This window comes from Chironomus tepperi, unplaced genomic scaffold (assembly GCF_022539635.2).
Source record: "Chironomus tepperi strain 1889 unplaced genomic scaffold, CSIRO-AGI_Ctep_v1 contig_425, whole genome shotgun sequence".
In the NCBI taxonomy this organism is placed as follows: domain Eukaryota; kingdom Metazoa; phylum Arthropoda; class Insecta; order Diptera; family Chironomidae; genus Chironomus; species Chironomus tepperi.
The window spans coordinates 423,926-447,244 of NW_027226547.1; the positions used below are offsets into that span (position 1 = coordinate 423,926).

A 23,319-nucleotide genomic window follows, 5' to 3' on the forward strand; every position below is an offset into this window, starting at 1 on the left:
AATTTACATATAGTTTTGATAATTATCTATGGATAGGCCTGCATCTAGAGTCTACTCAAATTTTTTTGGAATAGTCTACTCAACTCCGTATATTACAGGTGTCAAACATTAAACTGAGGCGGTTCTGATGATTATTTTCTTCAGGCAAAATATTTGCACCTGAAACGTATATCCTCCCTCCTACGTAAAAATCAAATCTTGTTGAAAAAATAACGTCTTGAAATAATTTGATTTTGGAAGTATACTCAAATCATATTTGACTGGTGCTAATTATTTAAGCATTTCTTGAGGACATGATAATGAAATTCATATCTAACAATCCAATCAGAATAAATACATCACTTAATAAATGAAGATCATTCATTAGTTTTGTAAACATACAAAATTACACCTGCATAAAACTTTACAAGGGCAGTGCAAAACTTCTTAAGAATTTTTTTTTATAAATATTGAAGTTTTTAATTTAAAAATGTGATTAGAGAAGCTTAATGTGAAAAAATATTTAAAATTTCCATCACATGGAGCCTATAGAAATAAATCAAAATGATTTCTTACTATAAATTGCTGGTTTTTCGTCCAGTATTGGTGCTTTTTGTGATTTCAGTACTCAGTCTTTCGTGCATTATAACAACATTAATTTTGAAGAGTCCTCCCGATTTTTCTGATCCAACATTGGGCTTTGAAGCAAGAGGAACTGAAATATCAAAACGAATAACAACTTGGCGTAACTTACTAGAAGAAACGCGACCATCAGGATCACTGGTAGTAAATCCAAAGGAACTTCAGCAACATGAATTTGATAAAAAGCATAGGAAGAACAAGAATCGGCATCAAAAGAAGAAACTTAAATTTGATGAAAAAATGAGAAAACTTAAAGAATTTGCAACAAATAAGAGTTATAATATAAATATAGTTTACAATTCTGAAGATGATACAGGAAACGATACATTCATCGAAGGACATAATCACTATGATTATGGTACAAATAAATCCTACGATGAGCAACGTGAAAATAAAATTAAGGAAGCGAAGAAAAAGAAGTGGAAAGGATTTTTAAACTTAGATCCACCGCCTTTAACTTCGACAGATTTTCATAGCACTGATGGATATTTTTGCGAGTCACCAAGTAAGTTTATCATTGCTAAATCACAAAACTGATCGCTAATAACTTTATTAAATTTTTAGATAAGGAATATATTCATTTTGTGATCAAAAGGATACGATGGAATGTAAATGAGTCAATGTTTGATACAAATAGCCTACTTTCTATGTGTGAGTTGGAGCAGAAATTGGTGGACACAGAAGGATATAATGATTTATGCCAAAAAGAGATATCATCATCCAATTGTTGTCGGCCATGGTCTTTGCCGAACTACGTTGCTCTCCTCTCAAATAAAACTTCATGTTTTGATATTAATGTAAGGAACATATTTTTTTTAATCACTTAAATTCTTTTTAAAAATTCTTACACCCAACCTTATTTGGAATATTTGTAGGATGAAGATGTATCTTTAGCTAAATCATTACTTTTCGAATGTTTTCAATATTATCATGGATTAAAACTTAATTATGACTGCACTCAATCAAAGTGTCGAGTTCCTGATGAATGTGCTCAATTTAATGCTGTCTACAATATATTACACTTTTTGACTGATCGAGATTTTATAAAATTAAATGAAACAGTGGAGAATTTAAGTGCTGCAATGATGTTTTTACCAATTGCACGAAGTAAAGATGCATTACCATTTTACCATAATTTAATTAAGAAAGGAGAAAGAGTCATGCAAACAGATTTAGTTAGTGTTGTTGCAATGGATATGGGCATTAAAAATGCCCTTTTTGATGAGTGTTTATTATCGGATGCGTGGCTAGTTGGACTTGGTGGATTATTTGTAATCATCTGTATGTGGCTCTATACATCATCATTTTTTGTGACACTAAATACAGTTATTGCAATAGTTTTGTCACTTGGAATGTCCTACTTCATATACATTATTATATTCAAACTGAAATTCTTTCCATTCATGAATTTACTTGTATTAATTGTAATCGTTGGAATTGGATCTGACGATGCCTTCATATTTATGAAAATATGGCATTGTGTTTATACGGAACGATTCCGTAAAAATCAGAATACGCCGCTTACACCATCATCATCATTTGCATCTGAGCCATATGGCGATTCAAGAGATTCATTAATTGGTGTTATGGCAAAAACTCTAGAGCATGCAAGTTTATCAATGCTTGTAACATCTTTGACTACAGCTGCAGCATTTTATGCATCCTTTGAGAGCTCAATTACCGCCGTTAGATGCTTTGGAATATTTGCTGGTACAACAGTGATGGTTAATTATTTATTGATGATAACATGGCTTCCAGCATCAGTGTCAATATCAGAGAGAATTTATTGCTTTAGCAGGAGCTGGTTTATCAATTTTGGATATTTTTCAGCACCAATAGATAAAATTTTCAAATTCTACAGTCAATTAAGTGGTAGAATCGAAAATATAATAGTTACATTAGTCATCAATTACTCACTTCTGTGGATTCTACTGTTGGGAAGTTTTGGATTACTAAGTGCTGGATTTGTGCTATATTGGCCTAAATTAGAATTGCCGGATACTCCAACATTTCGTCTTTTTGTAGATAATCATCCATTTGAAATATATGAAACTAAATATAGAGACTTGTTCTGGTTTGAAAAAATGTATACATCATCTGATAGTTTTAAGCTTCCAATACGCTTTATTTGGGGCGTTAAACCAGAAGATGATGGCAACTACTTAGATCCAACTTCACGAGGGAAATTACAATTAGATAATACTTTTAATGTCTCTGCACCCGAAAGTCAAGTTTGGCTTTACGAGTTTTGCAGTCGCTTAAAACGTCAACCATTTTATCAAATGTCATTTGGATTACTTGTGCCAAATTGTTTCATAGAGAATTTAATGTCATGGATGGCGCGAAAATGTAAAGATAGTATGAGTGATATAGATCGCAATCCGTGTTGTGAATCATCAACATTCCCATATGCACCTGATGTTTTTGACTACTGTTTGCCTGAATCAATTTTTGCTCTTTACGAGACGCCACGGGAATTTTTCATTCCTGGCGTTGCCGGGCCTAAATTTCAAATTGTGGAACGTACAAATAGCAGTATTATAACACAAGTAAAAGCATTGGTTGTAGAATGTGATAGTAATCAATCTTTTAGTCATTCATATAGTGAAATGGAAACATTTGTTAACAATGTGCAGACATGGTTTCAAAAGGAACTTTTAAAAGCGCCTATTGGCATGAGGAATGGATTTTTTACTAGTGAATTAGATTTCTTTGATCTACAAGAAACTCTCTCGAAAGGCACAACAAGTGCATTACTTATGGCAATGAGCGTTGCACTCTTGGTATTGTTATTGGTCACCCTGAATGTGCTTGTATCTCTTTATGCTATTATAACCGTCACATTAACAATATTTTCAATAGTCGGAACACTTGTATTACTTGGATGGAAATTGAATATTTTAGAAAGTGTAGCAGTGTCCACAGCTATAGGATTAGCTGTAGATTTTAGTCTTCATTATGGTGTACAGTATCGGTATTCAAAGGAAAATGATAGAAAATCATCTACAAAGTTTGCACTTCAAATGATAGGACCTACTGTTATGGCAGGTAATTTTAATTGAATATTCAATTGGTACCTGGTACTTTAAACTAATTTTTCACATTTTTACAGCCATAACAACTGGATTTGCTGGTGTACTGATGCTCCCATCAAGTGTCCTTGCATATACACAAATTGGAGTATTTTTGGTCGTGGCAATGAGTATTAGCTGGATTTTTTCAACATTCTTTCTTATGAGTCTATTATCCCTTTGTGGACCTGAATATGGATTTGGTCAATTTTCATTTAGTGCTGCGATGAATTTTAAAAATGGAAGAAATGAGGCTAAAAATATTAAAAGTCAAATTGAAGCAATTAACAATAAAATTCAACAGCAAAGTAATGAACAACTACTGTCCGCTTCCAGTTCGGCGGCTTGTGATTTTTTGGATTCAGAAAATCATGAAATGGAAATGGACTCATTGTCAAATTCTGTAGTTAAAACAATCAGCATTAATAGTTCAACAACCATGCCATCGATATCATCAATGCGACATCCATCGCTTGATCGATCATTTAAAATGAAAAATGCATTTGTAAAGGATACAAGTCCTTCTACTAACTCAACCGTAACTGTCTGCCAAATTGATGACGACTCAGACTTTTATAAACTTTAAAACAGTAAATAATGATATGAACAAAAAAAATATATTTAGGAAATGAATATAGATATTTTAATGCGCAACAATATTTTTATTCAAGAAATGAATAATACAGAAAATAGAAAATCAATTTTAGAACGGCTCAATATAGAACATACTTTAATATTATAAAAAAAATTGAAAAAGACATCTCATGGAAATATGCATTCGCTTCTATATTTAAGAATGTATTCTAAGTATCTAACCCTCATTTTGAAAAATTAAAACTTTATTCGTCCATTAGTTTGTAGAACAAAATTATGTTGTAAGGCTGATTTTTTTAACCTGAAAAAATTTAATTCTCTTTTGAATTTCATTAAAAACCTAAAGCAATTTGATTTTTAATCATTTTTTAGTGAAAATGTAAAGCAAAATTTTTAAAGTAATTCTTTATATTTACCCTAATTTAAGTTAATTTCGAAAATTTTACAAAGAAAAAAGAAACTTTTAAATGAAATGTTCAAACTTAAAGACTTAAAGGAGATCTGAAAACAATTTTGTTTCCAAAAACGTTTAGGGACAAAATTTCAAGTTTTTAATCTGCAAAACAGATAATATTGGAAAAAGAACCTAGAGTGAAAGTATTCAGGATCAGTTCTAAAATGTCTAAAGTTTACTTAAAACGAGCAATTAAATTAAAAAGCACCGGAAATATTTGAAAAATATAGCTTTGGCACTTGATATCCTTAGAGTTTCTTACCCGAACAGACACTCTCTGATTCAGGTATTTTCAATGAAAATTTTGGAAAGATAAAAATTTAACAAGAACATGCAAATTATTTTGAAATTCCTGTTGATTGAAAATGTCTAAGCAAAAACTTTAAGATTAATCTTGAATACTAACATTTTAAGGGTGGTATTTTAAATAAAATGCTCGAAAAATTCATATAAATTTGATATATCGCCAATTAATGAACTTTTGAAAATCGTTTTGCTCAATTTAACGATAAATTAACATTAAATAAGCAAAAACTGACTTAATTTGATATTTAATGATGCGACTTAAGAAAAAAAACATTATTTTTTTCTTTTTTTAAATTAAATACGATGCTATTTCATAGGAACAAACATACTTATTCGTCCTGCATGTACATCTCCATATAAACTTCCAAAATGTAAAGTCTTTCTAAATGTGAACTTATTATAAATTAATCAAGATTGTAGAAATCATTTGTGCCAATGTTTTAAATTTTTAACAACTAGCCATGACTTGTTTTGAAAAAAGTTGACTCTTATGGCCAAAAATCAGAGTTGCTTGAAATATTAAATGATTTTCTCTTCGTTAGCAGTTCTCAAAAATGTGTTTGAAGGTAAATTTGGAAATTATATTAAAATGGTCTTTTATGTATGCAAAAGTTTTTGTAAAAGAACCCGTGATAGAACCCTAGTAAACAAATATTAATTTTTCAGTAGTTACCAACCATGCATGTACTTACTTAATTTATAAATCTCAATAATTTTTAATTTTTTTCAAAATACAAAAGTCCGTAGATTGATGAAATAATGACAATACACTAAACAAAAGAAACATTGTAGAAAATATCATTTTCATGTTCTCAATATCCCAAATTTTAAGTTACTTTAATATTAAAGTTAAATAAAATAATTACATAATATACAAATATTTTCAATAAAGGACACCGAAAATATTTGTAATAATTTTAGTAATTTTAAGCACAAAAAGTGTTAATCTTGCAAAAAGGTATCAACTAAGCAAATATAACACAAAAAAAAGAAATAAAAAAAAAAACAAAAATATTTATGTGAAAAGAATCGTTAAACAAAAAAAAAAAAAACAAAAGAACTTTATCGTTGCATGAATGAAGAAAAAAAAAATGGAAAAGAAATTTTTGTTGTGTAACTGTGATAGTCAAATACAAAAAAAGGAATTAAAAAAATCAAATAAAAAAGATGATGTAAATGAAAAGTAATTTACACGTGTCGTATTCATTTATCTTCTAATTTTTCCACTTAAAATTAACAAATTTTCATCTATAGCAGTGGTGGACAACCTTTTATTATTCTCGGCACACCTTGTTGGTACACCTCGAACAAAATTGCACAAAAGATAAGGTTCATGGCATTTCTAAAGATTCTTGGCGGCAAACTAGTGTGCTGTGACACACAGGTTGCCCACCACTGATTCAATAATATCAGTTAAATAGCTAGTAAATTACCGGTAATGAATTTAATTTTAATCGATTTTTTATGATGTACAATTGTTTAATTATTTGCTGTTTATAATATTTACAGATGCTCCATTGATTTATTAACGAGAAAATCCTGTATGTGAATCACCGTGTGTCATAAAAACCGACTGTGTCAACCTTTCAGAAAAACGTGTTTAACGATTCCAATGGGTTTTTCTAATTCATTTAAAATACCTTTTTTTAATCCTCTCAGAATGCTTTCCAAAGTTAATGAATTCAAAATTAAATTCTTCAAGTTGTTTGTTTTTGAAATATATGCGTCTGCTGAATGCAAATGATTCCATGATTCGGAATTAAACGATCACAATGCATTGATCATTCATGTCTTTTGTTTATGCTAAAAATGTATTATCAATTCAAGATAATTTAAGTGAATTATGCGCAGTTGTTATTCTTTAATTCTAAGTAAATCAACTTTAAATTCTTCAGAAATAAAGTCATTAAATATTGACAGAATTTACAGTATAGATAAAATAGAACGATCGTGTCATCATTATAAACACTTTAGTGGAAAGTATTGTTCTTCAAATATTGCAGATTTATGCATTATTACAGAGGTGAGATATTTCCACAATGTTTTGCGCCTAAAAAGGTTGCTTTCCTTCTTAGAAACAAAGATGACTATAAAGAACATAACCAATTTTTGAAGTTTTTATTTTCTCCCCAGGTGTCTACAGTTTGAACAACGCTGGACTGTAAACTTGGGCTATTAAGCGAAACTATTCAAAATTAAGAAAATACAATTATGGATTTCTAACATGTTTGTTTACATTGTTTATTTCTGCAACTAAAAACATGATTTAATGAACAATTTTGTAAGATGTAACAAAGTGTGAATCGTGTCGATGTAAACACTTTTTTTAAGAAACGCGGAAATTTCATACAACAAACAATATTGTAAAAAAAATCTCACTATAGACGTGCATCGAATGCATTGAAATAAGTGTGATTTTTCTTTATGAACTCGATGGAATTCATATATTTACACTTGTATAGATATTTCTTTAATGTCATAAGTTTATTGAATCTGTAGAATGGAAACGAAAAAACAAGTGACTAATACTTCCTAGAAACATCTCCAGCAATGATTTTAAAAGGTAATTCCCAATCAACAGACTATAGAAGCTGAAAACCGGCGTCTTCGCAATTAAATTAGCATAAACTCATAAAATATTCCGAATGCTTATTTACAGTTTTTGTCTAACTAGTGTTGTTGAAGCCGTTGGAAGAATCAATCAACAACGTTTAAACGTCCACTTGTTTAATAAAAATGCAAATTTTTTATCATGATTTTAAAAATCTTTAATGCAATATGAATAATTATATTCGAATAAGTATGTGAAATGTTGTAGGTGTGCGTATAGAAATAACGGTTATCTAAATGATTTACGTCTTCCCCGTAACCTTCGATAATGATCATAATCATATGGACAAGTAATGATGTATAAACATAAATATTTAACTTGATTAAAGTATCTTTATTGCGGCCGTTCGTATAATTTTTGTTTATATCGAGCCCTGTACAATACTATAAACTTTAACTTGTATCGTATCGTAACGCATACCACTTAAAATTCATTCAAAAGAAATGTGAAGTGTATTAAGCGATATACAGAAAGGTGTATGAAGAGCGTAAAATAAAATTTCAAGTAGCTAGATCTGAATTATTTACGAACATCGACGACGTTTCGTTTACTCAGTTGCCATCGTACCGTGCTAGTATAAAAACGTATTTCCTCACAGCTGAGGATAAATAAATGTTTTTTTCGTAAAACAAAATAAAAGCGGTTTAAGCTCTTTTTTAAAGTGCATTTAAAGAAGGAAGTTAAATCATAAAAGACTTGCATTTAACTTCAATTTCCAATTTTGTAAAATAAATAATTAATTTTATTGACTGTGATAGAAAAAATAAGCAAGAAACAGTTTTTATAAAGTATAAAAAATGAATTTAACAGACACAATGGAAACAAATTTCACAGATATAGTTATGTTAAGTGATGATCATGAAGATCATGATCATACAGCAACAAATATTGCAAAAGGAATAACAATGCTTGTTCTTTTTATATTGTCAATGACATCAGGATTACTTCCGATGACTTTGTCAAAATATTTTAAATGGTCAGATCCAAATCGAGATCCCCGCGCAAATTTGCTTGTTTCATCATTACTGTCATTTGGAGGTGGTGCTTTGCTTGCCACAACATTTATGCATTTGTTACCAGAAATTGACGAAAACATCAGTCATTTACAAAGTGAAGGGAAGTTACCTCATTGGGAGTTTTCAATTACAAATTTATTGATGGCAATCGGTTTCTTTATTATTTACCTTGTGGAGGAACTTGTTCATGCTTATTTGAGAAACCACCAGAAAAACAGACAAAAAGCTCAAGAAGCATTTATTCGTGGCCATAGTGCTAGAGAAAGTTTAAAGCGTGCGGCATTGCGCCACGATCATGAGAAAAAAGATACCAATAATGGAATCATTACAGTTTCAACAGCTGATCTCATTGACAACGAACATGTAGATCACTCACATAGTCATAGTCACGCTCATTCCCACGAACATCATCACCATTCACACATTCCAGTCATTGACGGTGATGACTTAATTGTATCTTCAATTCGTGGTCTTCTAATCGTTATGGCATTGTCAGTTCATGAATTATTTGAAGGATTAGCCGTTGGATTAGAGCACGAACCGGCAAATGTTTGGTACATGTTTGCATCTGTCGCAGCTCATAAAGTTGTTATTGCATTTTGTATTGGAGTTGAATTGATGGTACACAAGACACAATCATGGCTTTTGATTGTCTACGTTTTTATCTACGCAATCGTTTCACCCTTGGGAATTGCCATAGGAATCTGGGTTACTAATGCTGGAGATTCTGATGGATTTTCAATTGCCTCAGTGATATTACAAGGACTTGCAGCAGGAACTTTATTATACGTGATATTTTTTGAGATTCTCGCCAAGCACAAGGAAGGAGTTGCACAATACACTGCAGTTGTATTTGGATTTTTCATTATGTTTGGATTTAAATTTATCGGTAAGTCAATTAACCTATTTTTCTAGTGCTGGTGCATTTTGAAATATACCAAACTTTCTTTTATAGGCGGTCATAGCCATTCTCATGACGATCATGAAGACGAACACGATGATCATTAAAAAACCTGTAATTCTACCAAAAAAATATATTTCACTTTTAGATGTATAAAATACATATACTTGAATTGCATACATATAAAACATATATTCTTTAGCAACATCTACAAAAAGTGTTAAAGAATGAGAAACAAAAGAGACTATGAAAAGATTGTCTTTAAACACAAACATTATGCAGAAGTGATTTGTATGTCAAAATGTACAACGCAGATTGTAAAATATTTTTATAGATTATTTAAAACATAAAATAAGAATAGAAACGAGAATCTTGAGTGATTTTTATTGCTTTATTTCCAGTTAAAAGTTATGGCTAGTAAAACCATCCTTTCGCTTATGATTTTTATTTTCATTTGACCTTCAGCAGCTCCACTATTTCTCTGCTACAACATTATTCAATATGATGCTAGAATTATTTATCTTATGTTATCGTCAAGTCTAACCTATTTTCATAGATTAACAAGCAGGCTATACAAATTGCGAGTGAAACTGGTTAAAGACAAGGTAATGTCTAGTGAATGACTAGTTCTAACACATTTTTATTTCACTTTGGGAATTTTTCATCATAAAATCATTTCATTCTTTATGACATCAACTTAACGATCAAGACAGAGCTGACATAAGACGCAATAGGTGATCATGAAGCATTCAAAATTTAATAATAATTTAAATTTACTCTTTTAGTTACTTAAAAGTCTCAATCGAAAGATATAAAAAGTAATATATCCTAAAGAATTGTCATTTACTTCAATGGACTTCACGCTTTTGTATAGTGATCACTATTATTCTGCATTTTTCGATAGAATGAAATGAGCCAATCCTATAACAAGTTTTAAGAAATTTCAAGATCAAAATCTAAGGCTGTTTATCCACTTCATTAGTTAAGGGTCGTTCACTAATTTCGTGACACAAGAAAATGAAAATTTAGATTCCTCCCCCAATTGTTACAAATTTTTCCTGTTGTTTAATCATTGCAAAATTGGAGACTTTTCCACTCGTCCCAAAGGGTACTCCCCTCATACGTAAAAAAACCCCTAATCGTCTCATAACATTTTAAATATTTGTTTTTGCAGTAATTAGGTGAATTTAAAGCTTTAACAAAGAAATTTTCATTTACATTCGACGATTATATTTTGTTTATATAGATTCAAAAATTTATGGAAATGCCATGAACTGTACTCCGTATGAAGTTTCGGTCGAGGCTTACAACCAAGGTGTGCCGCGAAAATAAAAGGTTGCACACGACTGCTGTTGTTTATGCTTAGATTGAAATAACAAATTACGATTGATTGGTGTACCAACTTGTAAAAAAGTCATTGATTTATCATGCATTGACGGAGTGTTTGATTTGAGTGTGCATAACTTTAGTACCAATGCACTTTGTCTACTGATAAAATATTAATCTAACTTCAAATTTTCAATACTTATGTTCTAATAAAATTACGAAATTTTCTTCATTTTGCACGTTTTTTTTTGAAAAAACAAACAATATTTTAATTAGTGCCTTTTACGACATGATTCATTTGCGTAAAACAAATTAGTACCTCGATAAAAACAAGCAAGTTTAAACAACATCTTGAATTGAGACAAACGTTGAACCATTTTATTTTGTAAATTTATTTTCTAGTTAGCGCCAATTATCACATTTAAGAATAATGTTTCAGTCAAATATTTTTAACAAACCGTTTAATTAATTTTCAGAGTCAGGGTTTTTCAACTCATTCTTAAATAATTCATTCAATAAAAAATTATTAAACCACAATCGAATCAATTATTCACAGTAAGTTTAATGTAATTTTCTGTGAATTTCAGATAAATAAATAAATGCTCCGGACTAGAACTATATTATTAATGACGGACAATTTTAAATATTAATCTCATAAGAAAAAGATTGAACCTTGCCTTTGACCTTAAGTATCTCTTAGAGTTCGTGATTGAAATTACTTTCGAATAGAATTTCTTATAAGGTTAAAAACAAGTTAAAAACTAAGAAACGTGATTACACAAGTGAAATAACTTTTAAACAGAAATAAAGAGTTCTTAATACAGAAATTACAGAATATTGCAGTTGTAAAATCACAGAATATTGGAACTTAGGAAATTCTTCTCATGTAATTGGATGAATTTATTGGTGTAAGCCAGTGTTGTTCAAACTTTATGTCGCGAAAAACTAGTATGTCGACGAAATTTTTTGAAAATGTCATGAAACTCATGCCGTGTGCGGTTTCGGTCGTGGCTCATCACCAAGGTATGTCGTGGCACAAATAAGTTTGTCAACACTGTTATAAGCTGTAGAATTGAAAAATAATTCGATTTTTCTAGAGGAGACGCGAAGCTACATGTGAATGCAATTTAAGAGGAATTTAAGTTGTAACTAGAAAAATCAAGATTACGAAAATGTTACAAATGGTTTAAATTCTAAGCATAAATAAGCCTTATTTATGAACACTACCCATAGAATATTTCTGATAAAAATATATTGAACTGAAATTCTAATTGATTATAACTGTTACAAAAATTTTGATAACGTAGTTTCTAACGAAAAGCGCATCACATCGAAAAATCCAAGTAAAGTTATTTATATCTTTTGAAGTCATAAATTGAAAAAAAAAGTCAAACTAAGATGCATATTCATGAATTCATTGAACTTATGGAACTCTGGACCAAAATGATTTAGTGGAAATAGAAAGCAAGTTAAATCAAAATAAGCCTATCTATGGAACAGCTTGAAGTTCTTTTTCTTTACTTTTCAATTTCAAACAAAGAAACACTTTCGATTTCTTTTGAGAAATGTTGAGTGTAATATAAAGAAGATTCATAAGGTAGACATCAATTGATTTGCTTTGAATGTAAGCGTGCAAAAAGTTATCAAGGTCAAGAACCGGCAAAAAAATAAACAGATTATAAACATTCGCGTAGTCTTTTTTAGAAGCGAAAATCAATAGAAAACTAAAATAACAATTTGCATTTTACTATGGTGATGAATAAAAACAAAGAAATTGATGGGTAGATATTACGTTCTATAGACTACGTCATCACAATCCATATCGATATGAGATTAAATCAAACTGCTTATGATTCGATTGGGTAACAAATTTTTTGTATTGATGTCACATTCTTAAAAAAATTATCGCTTTACTATACAAAAATAAAATTCATTATCGTCACCTGATGGAGGTACTTGACTTTTTCTTATTTCTTTCTTCGCATCGCTGTTACTGACTTCGAAACCTAATCGATTTAAGTCAATAAAAGTGAGCTGATAAAAGCAATTAAATATTATTTACAGACATGAAATAACAAAGTTGAGTGATGGACTTCGAAACCTTTTCAATTAATCTTTACAAACTCTTTATGTGACTATTATCACGTAATTATCAAATGATTGAACTAAATAAAAAGCTTAAAATCGATTAATCAAATTTTCACTTCCAGTTCATGAGTTTTATTGCATAATCTCGATTGTAAATTTACTTAGTCAAAAGCAATTTATGAATGAAATTTTTAAGAAGAAAAAGAGTAGCTTGAGGTTTTGAAAAGAATACAATGCTATGAATGAGTTTTTGTAACCGCACGAAAATGCTTCTGAAATTACTGTTTAAATTTAATTATCATTCAGTTCAGCAGGTACAACTGACTCAGAGCATTGATGATTGCTAAATATTCTTGACGGCAAGTGAATGACAAAAAGTTTGAGAAATATCGAGTCTTTGTTAGAATTTTTAGTTTGCTTTATTGTCTAAGTTGGATCTATTCCTCAATATGTTTTCAAATAATCCAGGAAGTATTGCCACACTTAACACCATAAAATGATCCTTTAAAGCTTTTGAATGATCGAATCAAAAGAAAAGCTTTGACAGTTTACTACCAATACTGTTCAGAACATTTTAAAATTATAAAAGCTCTATACAGAGAAGCAATGTTAAACTTGTATGGAAAACTTGCATGCAATGTTCTCATTCAATTTTATATTAATCCTCAGATTTAAATTAAAATTTTAAGCAGACAATATTAAATATTCATGTTAGATTTACTTTTTTCATGATTAACAGACTGTATGGTAAATTAATGTGTTGATTGACTTAAGACAATTGCACGTATAAGCAATTGATCGAATAAACTAATTCAATCACGAAGGGCTGAATGAATTATTTATTTTTATTGTGTACAATTAAATTATCCAACAACAATTGCAATAGCTATTATTCAGTTAGATAATCAGAAGTTAAATAGACAGGCATTTAAAGATCATCGACACCTTAGAATGTTAATTTTGCATTTTTCGAATTTCATTTTAAATGCATGTGAAAATTCTAAAGCATTTCAGTATTGTTATTCGTATGCAATACTGTTAACGGTTGTGTTTGTAAAAATATAAATGTTTGTTGATTCTTCTTTCCTCAACATTGCCGAAAAAAAATGTAAATAAAGTATACCGGCTCAACGAACTTGATCTTGACAAACCAATAAATTTGCATAAATTTATCTCAGCATGAAAGATAGCCGATCCTTCCTGTATATTCTCATTTTATATTCAAAATCTCTTTGCTCTGATTAACGGAATCTTTAAAATTTAGTCCATTCATTATTAATAATAATTTATGCAAAATCTTATAATTCTTACCAAATAATACAATGTTTCATAAAGTTCTTTAATTGAAAAATAAAGTAATGACCAGATAAAAGTTAATTATTGTATTGATAATTCAAATTCTCTTTCATTCAGACCTTTCCAATAAAGACACATAACAAACGATTATTAAGGTAAAGAAAGAAGCGACAGTGAAAGAGCCAACCAGTTATTTTTAAGTATTAAACTCACAAAAAAATACAGAAAAAAAAATATTCTAAAGTTGCCAGTAGAAGGAATAATTCGTTGACGGAGAACCAGCATGTGTATAAATAAACGAATCTGAAGCGATCGCAGTTTATTGTTGAAGTGAATCTCGATCAGCTCGGTTGTTTTCAATATTCTTTGACATGGGTAAGTTCTTGTTCTTTTTTTGGTGTTACTTCTATTTTTGGTATATCATAAAAAGTGCGTTGCTTAAAAACTTCAAAGAAAATAACTGTAAAAAGTGAAGTGAATGAGGGATTTGACGATAAAGTTCCATGATAATCAAATTAGAAAGACAAAATGTTGAGGTCGTGAACTTTTTTGATTATTTGATTGATACATTGACAATTGCTGAAAATAGTGAAATCCTTAATTAAATTAAATGTTGCTATTTTGGAATTGAATCGTGAAGTCAATAGAAAGTGATGCATTTAAATAAAACGCAATTTTGTGATGCTTAATCGTAAAAGTTAATGATACTCAAAAGTTTGCATTTTTGTATTTTATTGGGTATTATCAAAGGGTTTGTTCATAACTGACGTGCATCAGAATTAATTCTTTGTTCTGTTATCCTCAAACTATCTGAGCAAATGTCTATGGATTGGCATCCAATCGAAATATCATCACTTAATTACTGGATCCAATATTTGGATGACCCCAAACAGAATCCTCAATATCAACGAAATGTTTAATTAATCGACATTTTATTCATCTTCGTTAGAATTTTGAGTATAAAAAATTTATTGGTTCTTTAACTTAGTGAGTCAGCAAAGATATGAATATTAAGTGTCGTTAATATCATGCAGATGAGATGTTGTTATTTGTCTTTCTCCCAAAATACGGAAATTCTTTGGATTTTTCACATTAATCCAGAACTTGTTGTTCTAAAATTAATATGATGCTACGTTATCATGCTAGTAATCTATTTCACATACGTACTGTGCGTCTATGCAACAATTTCATGCAAAATCAGCCAGTTTGTAGTATATGCACATTCAATGACAGAAGCTTTCATTGAATAACAATAGGAAGCAAGTAAAACAAAGAAAATAATGAATTAAATAAAAATGTGATAATTATAATGGAATTAAATACCTAGCAGAAAAATGATTAAACATGTCTCATGCTATATCAGATGATTAAAATGTATTTTTTTATGAAAATTGGCAGGTAATTATCACCGAATAATACTTGGTATTATTATTTACACATTTCTACATGGATCATCACTAACTGATGCAGAAGGTAAGTCATTTATTTTATTGTAAATTCTGTCAAGTCTTCCAAACAATCAATGAATTTCTTTTGCAATATGCAAATAAAGGCACAGCCAAAATTGTTTGCTACTTCAGCAATTGGGCTGTCTATAGACCAGGAATGGGACGTTATGCCATAGACGATATACCAGTTGATTTATGCACGCACATCGTATATTCATTCATTGGTGTAGATGATAAAGCATGGAAAGTTTTGGTGATCGATCCCGAGGTAAATGAACTTTGAAATTTACATAAATGCTGTACCATTTACATATTAATGGTCCATTTATTCAAAACAGCTTGACGTTGATCAGAATGGATTCAGAAATTTTACGGGTCTAAAAAAAGACCATCCAAATGTTAAATTTATGATTGCTGTTGGAGGATGGGCAGAGGGCGGCGAAAAATACTCCGCAATGATTTCACTGAAGAGTCGTCGAGATTCATTTATTGCAGACGTTGTAGAATTCATGAAAACATATGACTTTGATGGATTTGATTTAGGTAAGCATTTACATTTTCTATTCTTGCTTACATCAACTTATAATTATTTAAATCCTCAGATTATGAATATCCAGGAGCAACAGATCGTGGTGGAAAATTTTCAGATAAAGATGTCTGGTTCTATTTTGTTGAAGAACTTCGTAAAGCTTTTGACAGAGAAGGACTTGGTTGGGAAATTACAATGGCTGTTCCAGTTGCCAAATTCAGGCTTCAAGAAGGTTATCATGTACCAGAACTTTGTGAACTTCTTGATGCTATTCATTGTATGACATATGATTTAAGAGGTAATTGGGCTGGATTTGCAGATTCTCATACGCCACTTTACAAACGTCCACATGATCAATGGGCTTACGAAAAATTAAATGTTAATGATGGTGTTCAGTTATGGGTTGATATGGGATGTCCTCCAGATAAGCTTGTTATTGGAAATGCATATTATGGTCGAAGTTACACTTTGAGTGCTGGAAATAATAATTATAATTTGGGTACATATATTAACAAAGAAGCTGGTGGTGGAAAACCTGGTCCGTATACTAATGCAACAGGTTTCTTAGCATATTACGAGGTAAGTTTTGGATATAAAATTTTCAAGCATTGTTTAATCAAATTAAAATTTAGATTTGCGAGGAAGTTCAAGACCCTAAAAAGGGATGGACAGTAAAATGGGATGAACATGGAAAAGTACCATATGCTTACAAAGGAACTCAATGGGTAGGATATGAAAATGAAAAGTCACTACAAATCAAAATGGACTGGATTAAGGAAAAGGGTTATGCAGGAGCTATGACATGGGCAATTGATATGGTAATTATATTGATTTTAATTTAAGAATGAAAGTAATGATTTTTTGTCAATCTGTAGGATGATTTCAATGGAGTATGTGGTGAAGAAAATGCTCTTGGTAAAATTATGTACAATAATATGGTAGACTACATAGTTCCAAAACCAACAGTATCAACAACTCCACGACCAGAATGGGCCAGACCTCCATCAACACCAGCATCTCCTAATGAACCTAAACCTGTTACAAAACCATCAACAATGAAGCCATCCAGAAAACCAACTAGAAAACCTACAACTCCTAGAACTACGACCACAGAAGCAAACATTGCTCTCGATGAAAGTTCAGTAAAACCATCCAGGAAACCTAATAGAAAATCAACAACCACAACCACTACATTAGAAATGACCTCGACCACAGAGGCAATCATAACTGAAAATACAACATCTAAAAGGAAGAAGAAGCCCAAAAGAACGAAAACTACAACCACCACCACCACAACTGAAGAACCTGAACTCGAGGACCCTGAGCCAGAATTGTCAGAAGAAATGGCTGAAGAAATCCCAGAAGAAGCTCAACCAACAGTTGATGAAGTAGAAGAGCAATCAGACACAGTTGATGAAACAGGAGCACCAAATTGTGAAGATCCTAATGTCAACAAAGATTACATCTATCCTCATCTTACAGACTGTACAAAGTTCTTCCGTTGTGCTCATGATAAACATGTAGAATTTAGTTGTGAAGCTGGAACTGTATTTAATGAAAAATCTCAAGTTTGTGACTGGCCAACCAAGAAACATAGAAAGACATGCAAACAAGCTTTCTTAAAACTAAAAGAAAATGATGAAATGACGACCGAGACTGATGAAACTACAGTGATTTATACTCAAGATGAATCAAATGATAAAGATTACAATGAAGTTGAAGTTTAAGTTTCAAACTTTAGTTTTAGTTAAGACCTATTCCATCCACAAGATTTAAATTTTGCATTTATTTTTATAATTACCTGAGATTATTTGAAGAGTTCAACACTCTGTGCCTTAATATTGAATAAATTTCTATGAAACTAATCAACATTAAATAATTACTAAAATATTTTTTTTTTTTACTTAAATTGCAGCTTGGGATTGAATAATCTCTATGTCCTTGATAATGAGATCACTAACTTCACGTTACACGTATTCGTAAATATTTGACACAAATCTTTAATTTTTATGACTTGTTTGATATTTCTCACATTTGTTTATTTCCATTACCCTGATAACCCTAACTAACCATTCCATATTTCGTTCAAGAAGAGAACAAATTGCTGACTCTTCTCATTCTATAATTAGTTTGAATCTGAATTTCACTGAGTGAGCATTTAAAATTTAATGAAGATATTTTTGTTTGTTCTTCTATATTTGACTATGCATGGAATTTTTACAATAATTCTTGTGTCACCGTTCCTTACATTTTCATATAATTGTGAAAACGTCACGATTGATTTTCCAAATAATTTTATTTTCGCAACATCCACTTCCGCATATCAAATTGAAGGAGGATGGAATGAAGATGGAAAAAGTCCAAGTGTTTGGGATACGTTTACTCATAAAAATCCTGAAAAAATATTTGATCATTCTAATGGTGATGTGTCTGTTGATTCATATCATTTGTACGAAAAGGATGTAGAAGCATTAAAAAGTATAGGAGTAAGTATAGGAAATGAAATAATTATCTGATACTAAAAGTCAATAACTTTGATGACAAGCCTCTATTTGTTTATTTTCCTTATCAGTAAGACTTTGACATATGTAAATTGTTGATAATTTCTATATTTTCAAGTTTCATCAATATAGATTCTCAATTTCATGGCCACGCATCGTTATCAATGGAACAAAAATAAACCAGAAAGGCATTGACTATTATAATAAATTAATTAATAATTTACTACAAAATAACATTGTTCCTGTTGTGACAATGTTTCATTGGGATCTTCCTCAATATCTCCAAGATTTGGGAGGTTTCGCCAATCCATTGATTGTAAATTATTTTGAATATTATGCCAATATATTATTTGAAAATTTCGGTGATCGTGTAAAGACTTGGATAACAATTAATGAGCCAATGACCTTTTGTATCGGTGGTTATGGAGAAGGTAAAACAGGTCCAGCAGTTCATGCTCCAGGAATGGGAGAATATTTATGTGGTCATTACTCTTTATTATCGCATGCAGCCGCATACCGTTTATATAAGAATAAATTTTATAATGTCCAAAAAGGAGAAATTGGAATCAGCTTAAACCTTCGATATTATTATCCAAAAGATGACAGCATTGACATAAGCTATGTAAATCAAATTATTGACTTTACAGTAAGTGGTGGTTCTTAAAGCTTAATTTAATTGTTTATCATATTATAATTTACAATTGCAATACATAGAATGGATGGCTAATCAATCCTATATTTGGAAATAAAGGAAATTATCCTGATGAAATGGTTGAGCTTTTTAAAAAGAAAAGTGCTGATGAGAACATGTGGTCAAGATTACCAATTTTTAGCAAGCAAGAAATAGAAAATCTCAAAGGATCAGCAGACTTTTTGGGTGTTAATTATTATACTAGCCGTTTAGCTGCTCCAAAAAATAACAACAATGATTTTACGCCATTTTTTGATAACGATATAAATGTAGAATTTTATGTGAGTGAATCATGGATTAAAGGATCCACCAACTGGATGTACGTTGTTCCCGAAGGTCTATATGATCTTCTTATTTGGATTCGAAATAAATATAAAAATCCAAAAGTATTCATCACAGAAAATGGATTTCCGGATCTTTCCGGACTGAATGATATTGGTAGAATCAATTTCGTAAAGCATCACTTGTCATCAGTTTCAAAAGCTATTAAAAATAACTGTAATGTTGTTGGATATACTTATTGGAGTTTACTTGATAATTTTGAATGGACTGATGGATATACGCAGAAGTTTGGACTGTTTTATGTTAATACAAGTAGTGAAGCAAAAGATCGAATTCCAAAGAGTTCAGCAGCATTTTTCAAAGATTTAATCATCAACAAAAAATTTGTATTGTAGACTTAAAAATTTAAGAGTATTTTTCTTTGACACTTAAAATTGGCCTGACAGACGTCAGCGTAAGAGTCATACTGATTAAAGCTTTTAAAATTTTCAAGATTAATTTATTTTATTCAAATTTATAAAAGGCATAAAGTCACAATTTAATAAAGCGTAATGATTACATTATTATCAAAAATAAATGCAATGTATTATTTAGTATGAATACAAATTTAAGCAAAAGAAGTTTGCGAAAAAATGGAAAGGTTCTTCATATTATTTATTTTAATTACTAATTCCAAGTTCTTTCAATTAATACATGGATCTAAAAATCTGACAGTGGACTTTCCTAAATCATTTATCTTTGCAACTGCAACTTCTGCATATCAAATCGAAGGAGGATGGAATGAAGATGGAAAAAGTCCTAGTGTTTGGGATTCTTATTCTCATAATAATCCAGACAAAATAGTTGATCATTCGAATGGTGATGTCTCGGTTGATTCATACCATTTATATGAGAAAGATATAGAAGCAATAAAAAGTGTCGGCGTAAGTTTAAAAATTCGAAAAATCAAGTAACTGATAAGGAAATATAATACTTTTTATAGTTTCATCACTATAGACTTTCAATTTCATGGCCACGCGTCGTTATCAATGGAACAAAAATAAATCAAAAAGGCATTGACTATTATAATAACTTAATCAATGCATTGCTTAAAAACAACATCGTTCCTATTGTAACCATGTATCAATTCGATCTTCCTCAATACCTTCAAAACTTGGGTGGATTCACTAATCCTATTATTGTCAACTATTTTGAATATTATGCCGATATTTTATTCAAAAATTTTGGTGATCGTGTTAAGACTTGGATAACAGTCAACGAACCAAAATTGTATTGCGTTGAAGGTTATGGTAGAGGAAGTTCAGGCCCAGCAGTTCAAGCTCCTGGAATTGGAGAATACTTATGTGGACACTATTCCTTGTTATGCCATGCAGCTGCTTATCATTTATATAAGAAAAAATATTATGCTACACAAAAAGGAGAAATTGGGATAGCTTTTGATCTTCAATTTCACTATCCGAAGAATCAAAAGATTGACAAAAATTTCGTTGATCAAGCTCACGACTTTATAGTAAGTGATTAACTTTATTTGCTTTTAAACTGCAAATTTAACATAAATAATTATTTATTTAGAATGGATGGTTAATCAATCCCATATTTGGAAGTAAAGGCAATTATCCTAAGGAAATGATTGAGCTTTTCAAAAAGAAAAGTAAAGATGAAAAAATGTGGTCAAGATTGCCAATTTTCAGCAAGCAGGAAATTGATAATATTTTAGGATCAGCAGACTTTTTAGGGGTTAATTATTATACTAGCCGTTTGGTAGCTCCAAAAGACATGAACAGCGATTTTTCTCCATTCTTCTATAATGATGTAAATGTAGAATTTTCTGAGGACGAATCATGGCCAAAAGGAAGTCCTAGTTGGCTGTACGTCGTTCCCGAAGGTCTTTATGATCTTCTTATTTGGATACGAGATAAATATAATAATCCAAAAGTTTTTATAACGGAAAATGGATTGGCTGATCCTTCCGGTTTAAATGATGCTGCTCGAATTGCTTATGTAAAGCATCACTTGTCATCAGTTTCGAAAGCTATTAAAAATGATTGTAATGTTGTTGGATATACTTATTGGAGTTTACTTGATAATTTTGAATGGACTGATGGATATACACAAAAGTTTGGACTGTTTTATGTTAATATAAGCAGTGAAGCAAAAGATCGAGTTCCAAAAAGGTCAGCGAAATTCTTTAAAGATCTAATAATCAACAGAAAATTCACTTTATGATTTTGTCAATCAACTCAAAAAGAATAAATCTCAATAAAAGCTCTTTTTCCATTTAAATTTATTTTAACCGTTATAAAGTGTGAATTACAGAATTAAACTTAACTATTATCAACTATGTATGAAAACCGCCGTTACATATGTAACGGATAAATCAAGCACATTTTCCGAGAGTTGTAAAAATTAATGTTTGTAATGACTCATGTAAAATTCCTTAAAAATTCGTAAACTATAATGTAAAATTAAGCATAAGTAATGTTCTAAAGTTGAATTTACAGGAGGGTCAATGTCACATCCGGATACAAAGATCTAGTAAAAATCCCAAAAAAAAAGTGAATTGAAAAATCAATTTTTCTACACAAACAGAAACTTGGAATTAAGGATTCATTTCAATTCATAAACTTTAGCATTTGTATGAAAAACGTCAAGTAGTTAAGTCCTCTTTTAACTTTTTTCCCGAAAAAACCGCAAAAACTTATTCATAAGCTCTTTAAAGCACAAAATTTTCTTCTCAAAGATTTCTTTAGCATATTTTACTTAATACATTAGAATCATAATCTTCTCATAAACAACATTCGGAATAAAGCAACGGAGTGATTCTAGAACACAAAAGAAAAATTCTAGACCCACTAACATCTTCAAAGCACAGAATTTTTTATTTCATTGATATCTTAACATTTCCTAAAAAAGATAAGAAGTATAAAATTTGCAAATTCCCATTCATATGATGTTGGTACAAAATCATTGAATGCAAAGCAATTATTCAAGAAATAAAAAAAAGGCTATTTGAGAATCTCTCCGAAAATTAAGGCGCAGGTGCGGAGAGAAATTTCCTTATTAGAGTACTCTCCTGCGGTATTTTTGCTAAATTTCCTAAAAACTTTTGTATGTAAGAAAGGAATAGAATGATGCAAAGTTCTCTCACTCTCATCGAAATGATTTTTGTAGACGAGGAAATCGAAGTGAGTTCCAAGCAGTTTATTTATTTGTCTCACTCACTGCAGTCACGTTCAACGGTTAAGAAGTTTTAAAAATACTTAAATTATACAAGAAGTAAGAAACAATTAAATGGATTAAAGTTGTGAAATTTTCTATTCTGCCTAAAAATATGATAAATGTGCTAGAATAATCAATAAAAAGGCAGTTTTTGTGTGATTTTTAATAAATCGTGTATAAAAAATTTAAATCGTTTTTAATAAATTCTTTTCAGGTTCATTTTAGTGCGTTTTGTGTAATTTTTTCACCTTTATTGAATTTGGCTTGCTTAAAAGTTATAAAATTTATAACATTAGTGAGGAAAAAAAGTGAGAAAATATTTAATTTTTCACAATTTTTAAGTGAAAATAGAAATATAAAATAAA

The 23,319-nt window shown here is 30.3% G+C and overlaps 5 protein-coding genes across 5 annotated transcripts; all 5 read left to right on the forward strand.

The window, feature by feature from the left end:
- The first annotated feature begins 460 nt into the window (after positions 1–460).
- Positions 461–4,666, forward strand: disp (RND transporter family member dispatched). The gene is made up of 4 exons (XM_070649528.1): positions 461–1,126; positions 1,186–1,418; positions 1,497–3,669; positions 3,734–4,666. The coding sequence occupies exons 1-4, from the start codon at positions 544–546 to the stop codon at positions 4,276–4,278; spliced, it is 3,534 nt and encodes a 1,177-aa protein (XP_070505629.1). The 5' UTR covers positions 461–543; the 3' UTR covers positions 4,279–4,666.
- Positions 4,667–8,195: 3,529 nt separating this feature from the next.
- On the forward strand, positions 8,196–9,944 carry LOC139097580 (zinc transporter ZIP3-like). Its single transcript, XM_070649466.1, has 2 exons — positions 8,196–9,562; positions 9,629–9,944. Exons 1-2 carry the CDS (start codon positions 8,455–8,457, stop codon positions 9,679–9,681), a joined length of 1,161 nt encoding a protein of 386 aa, XP_070505567.1. The 5' UTR covers positions 8,196–8,454; the 3' UTR covers positions 9,682–9,944.
- Positions 9,945–14,569: 4,625 nt separating this feature from the next.
- Positions 14,570–18,140, forward strand: Cht5 (Chitinase 5). Its single transcript, XM_070649481.1, has 7 exons — positions 14,570–14,659; positions 15,683–15,757; positions 15,837–16,000; positions 16,071–16,275; positions 16,335–16,840; positions 16,894–17,079; positions 17,137–18,140. Exons 1-7 carry the CDS (start codon positions 14,656–14,658, stop codon positions 17,986–17,988), a joined length of 1,992 nt encoding a protein of 663 aa, XP_070505582.1. The 5' UTR covers positions 14,570–14,655; the 3' UTR covers positions 17,989–18,140.
- Positions 18,141–18,433: 293 nt separating this feature from the next.
- Positions 18,434–20,160, forward strand: LOC139097622 (myrosinase 1-like). Its single transcript, XM_070649512.1, has 3 exons — positions 18,434–18,747; positions 18,881–19,408; positions 19,477–20,160. Exons 1-3 carry the CDS (start codon positions 18,466–18,468, stop codon positions 20,128–20,130), a joined length of 1,464 nt encoding a protein of 487 aa, XP_070505613.1. The 5' UTR covers positions 18,434–18,465; the 3' UTR covers positions 20,131–20,160.
- A 207-nt stretch (positions 20,161–20,367) lies between these two features.
- Positions 20,368–21,961, forward strand: LOC139097606 (myrosinase 1-like). The gene is made up of 3 exons (XM_070649494.1): positions 20,368–20,658; positions 20,718–21,245; positions 21,308–21,961. The coding sequence occupies exons 1-3, from the start codon at positions 20,368–20,370 to the stop codon at positions 21,959–21,961; spliced, it is 1,473 nt and encodes a 490-aa protein (XP_070505595.1).
- Positions 21,962–23,319: the final 1,358 nt, after the last annotated feature.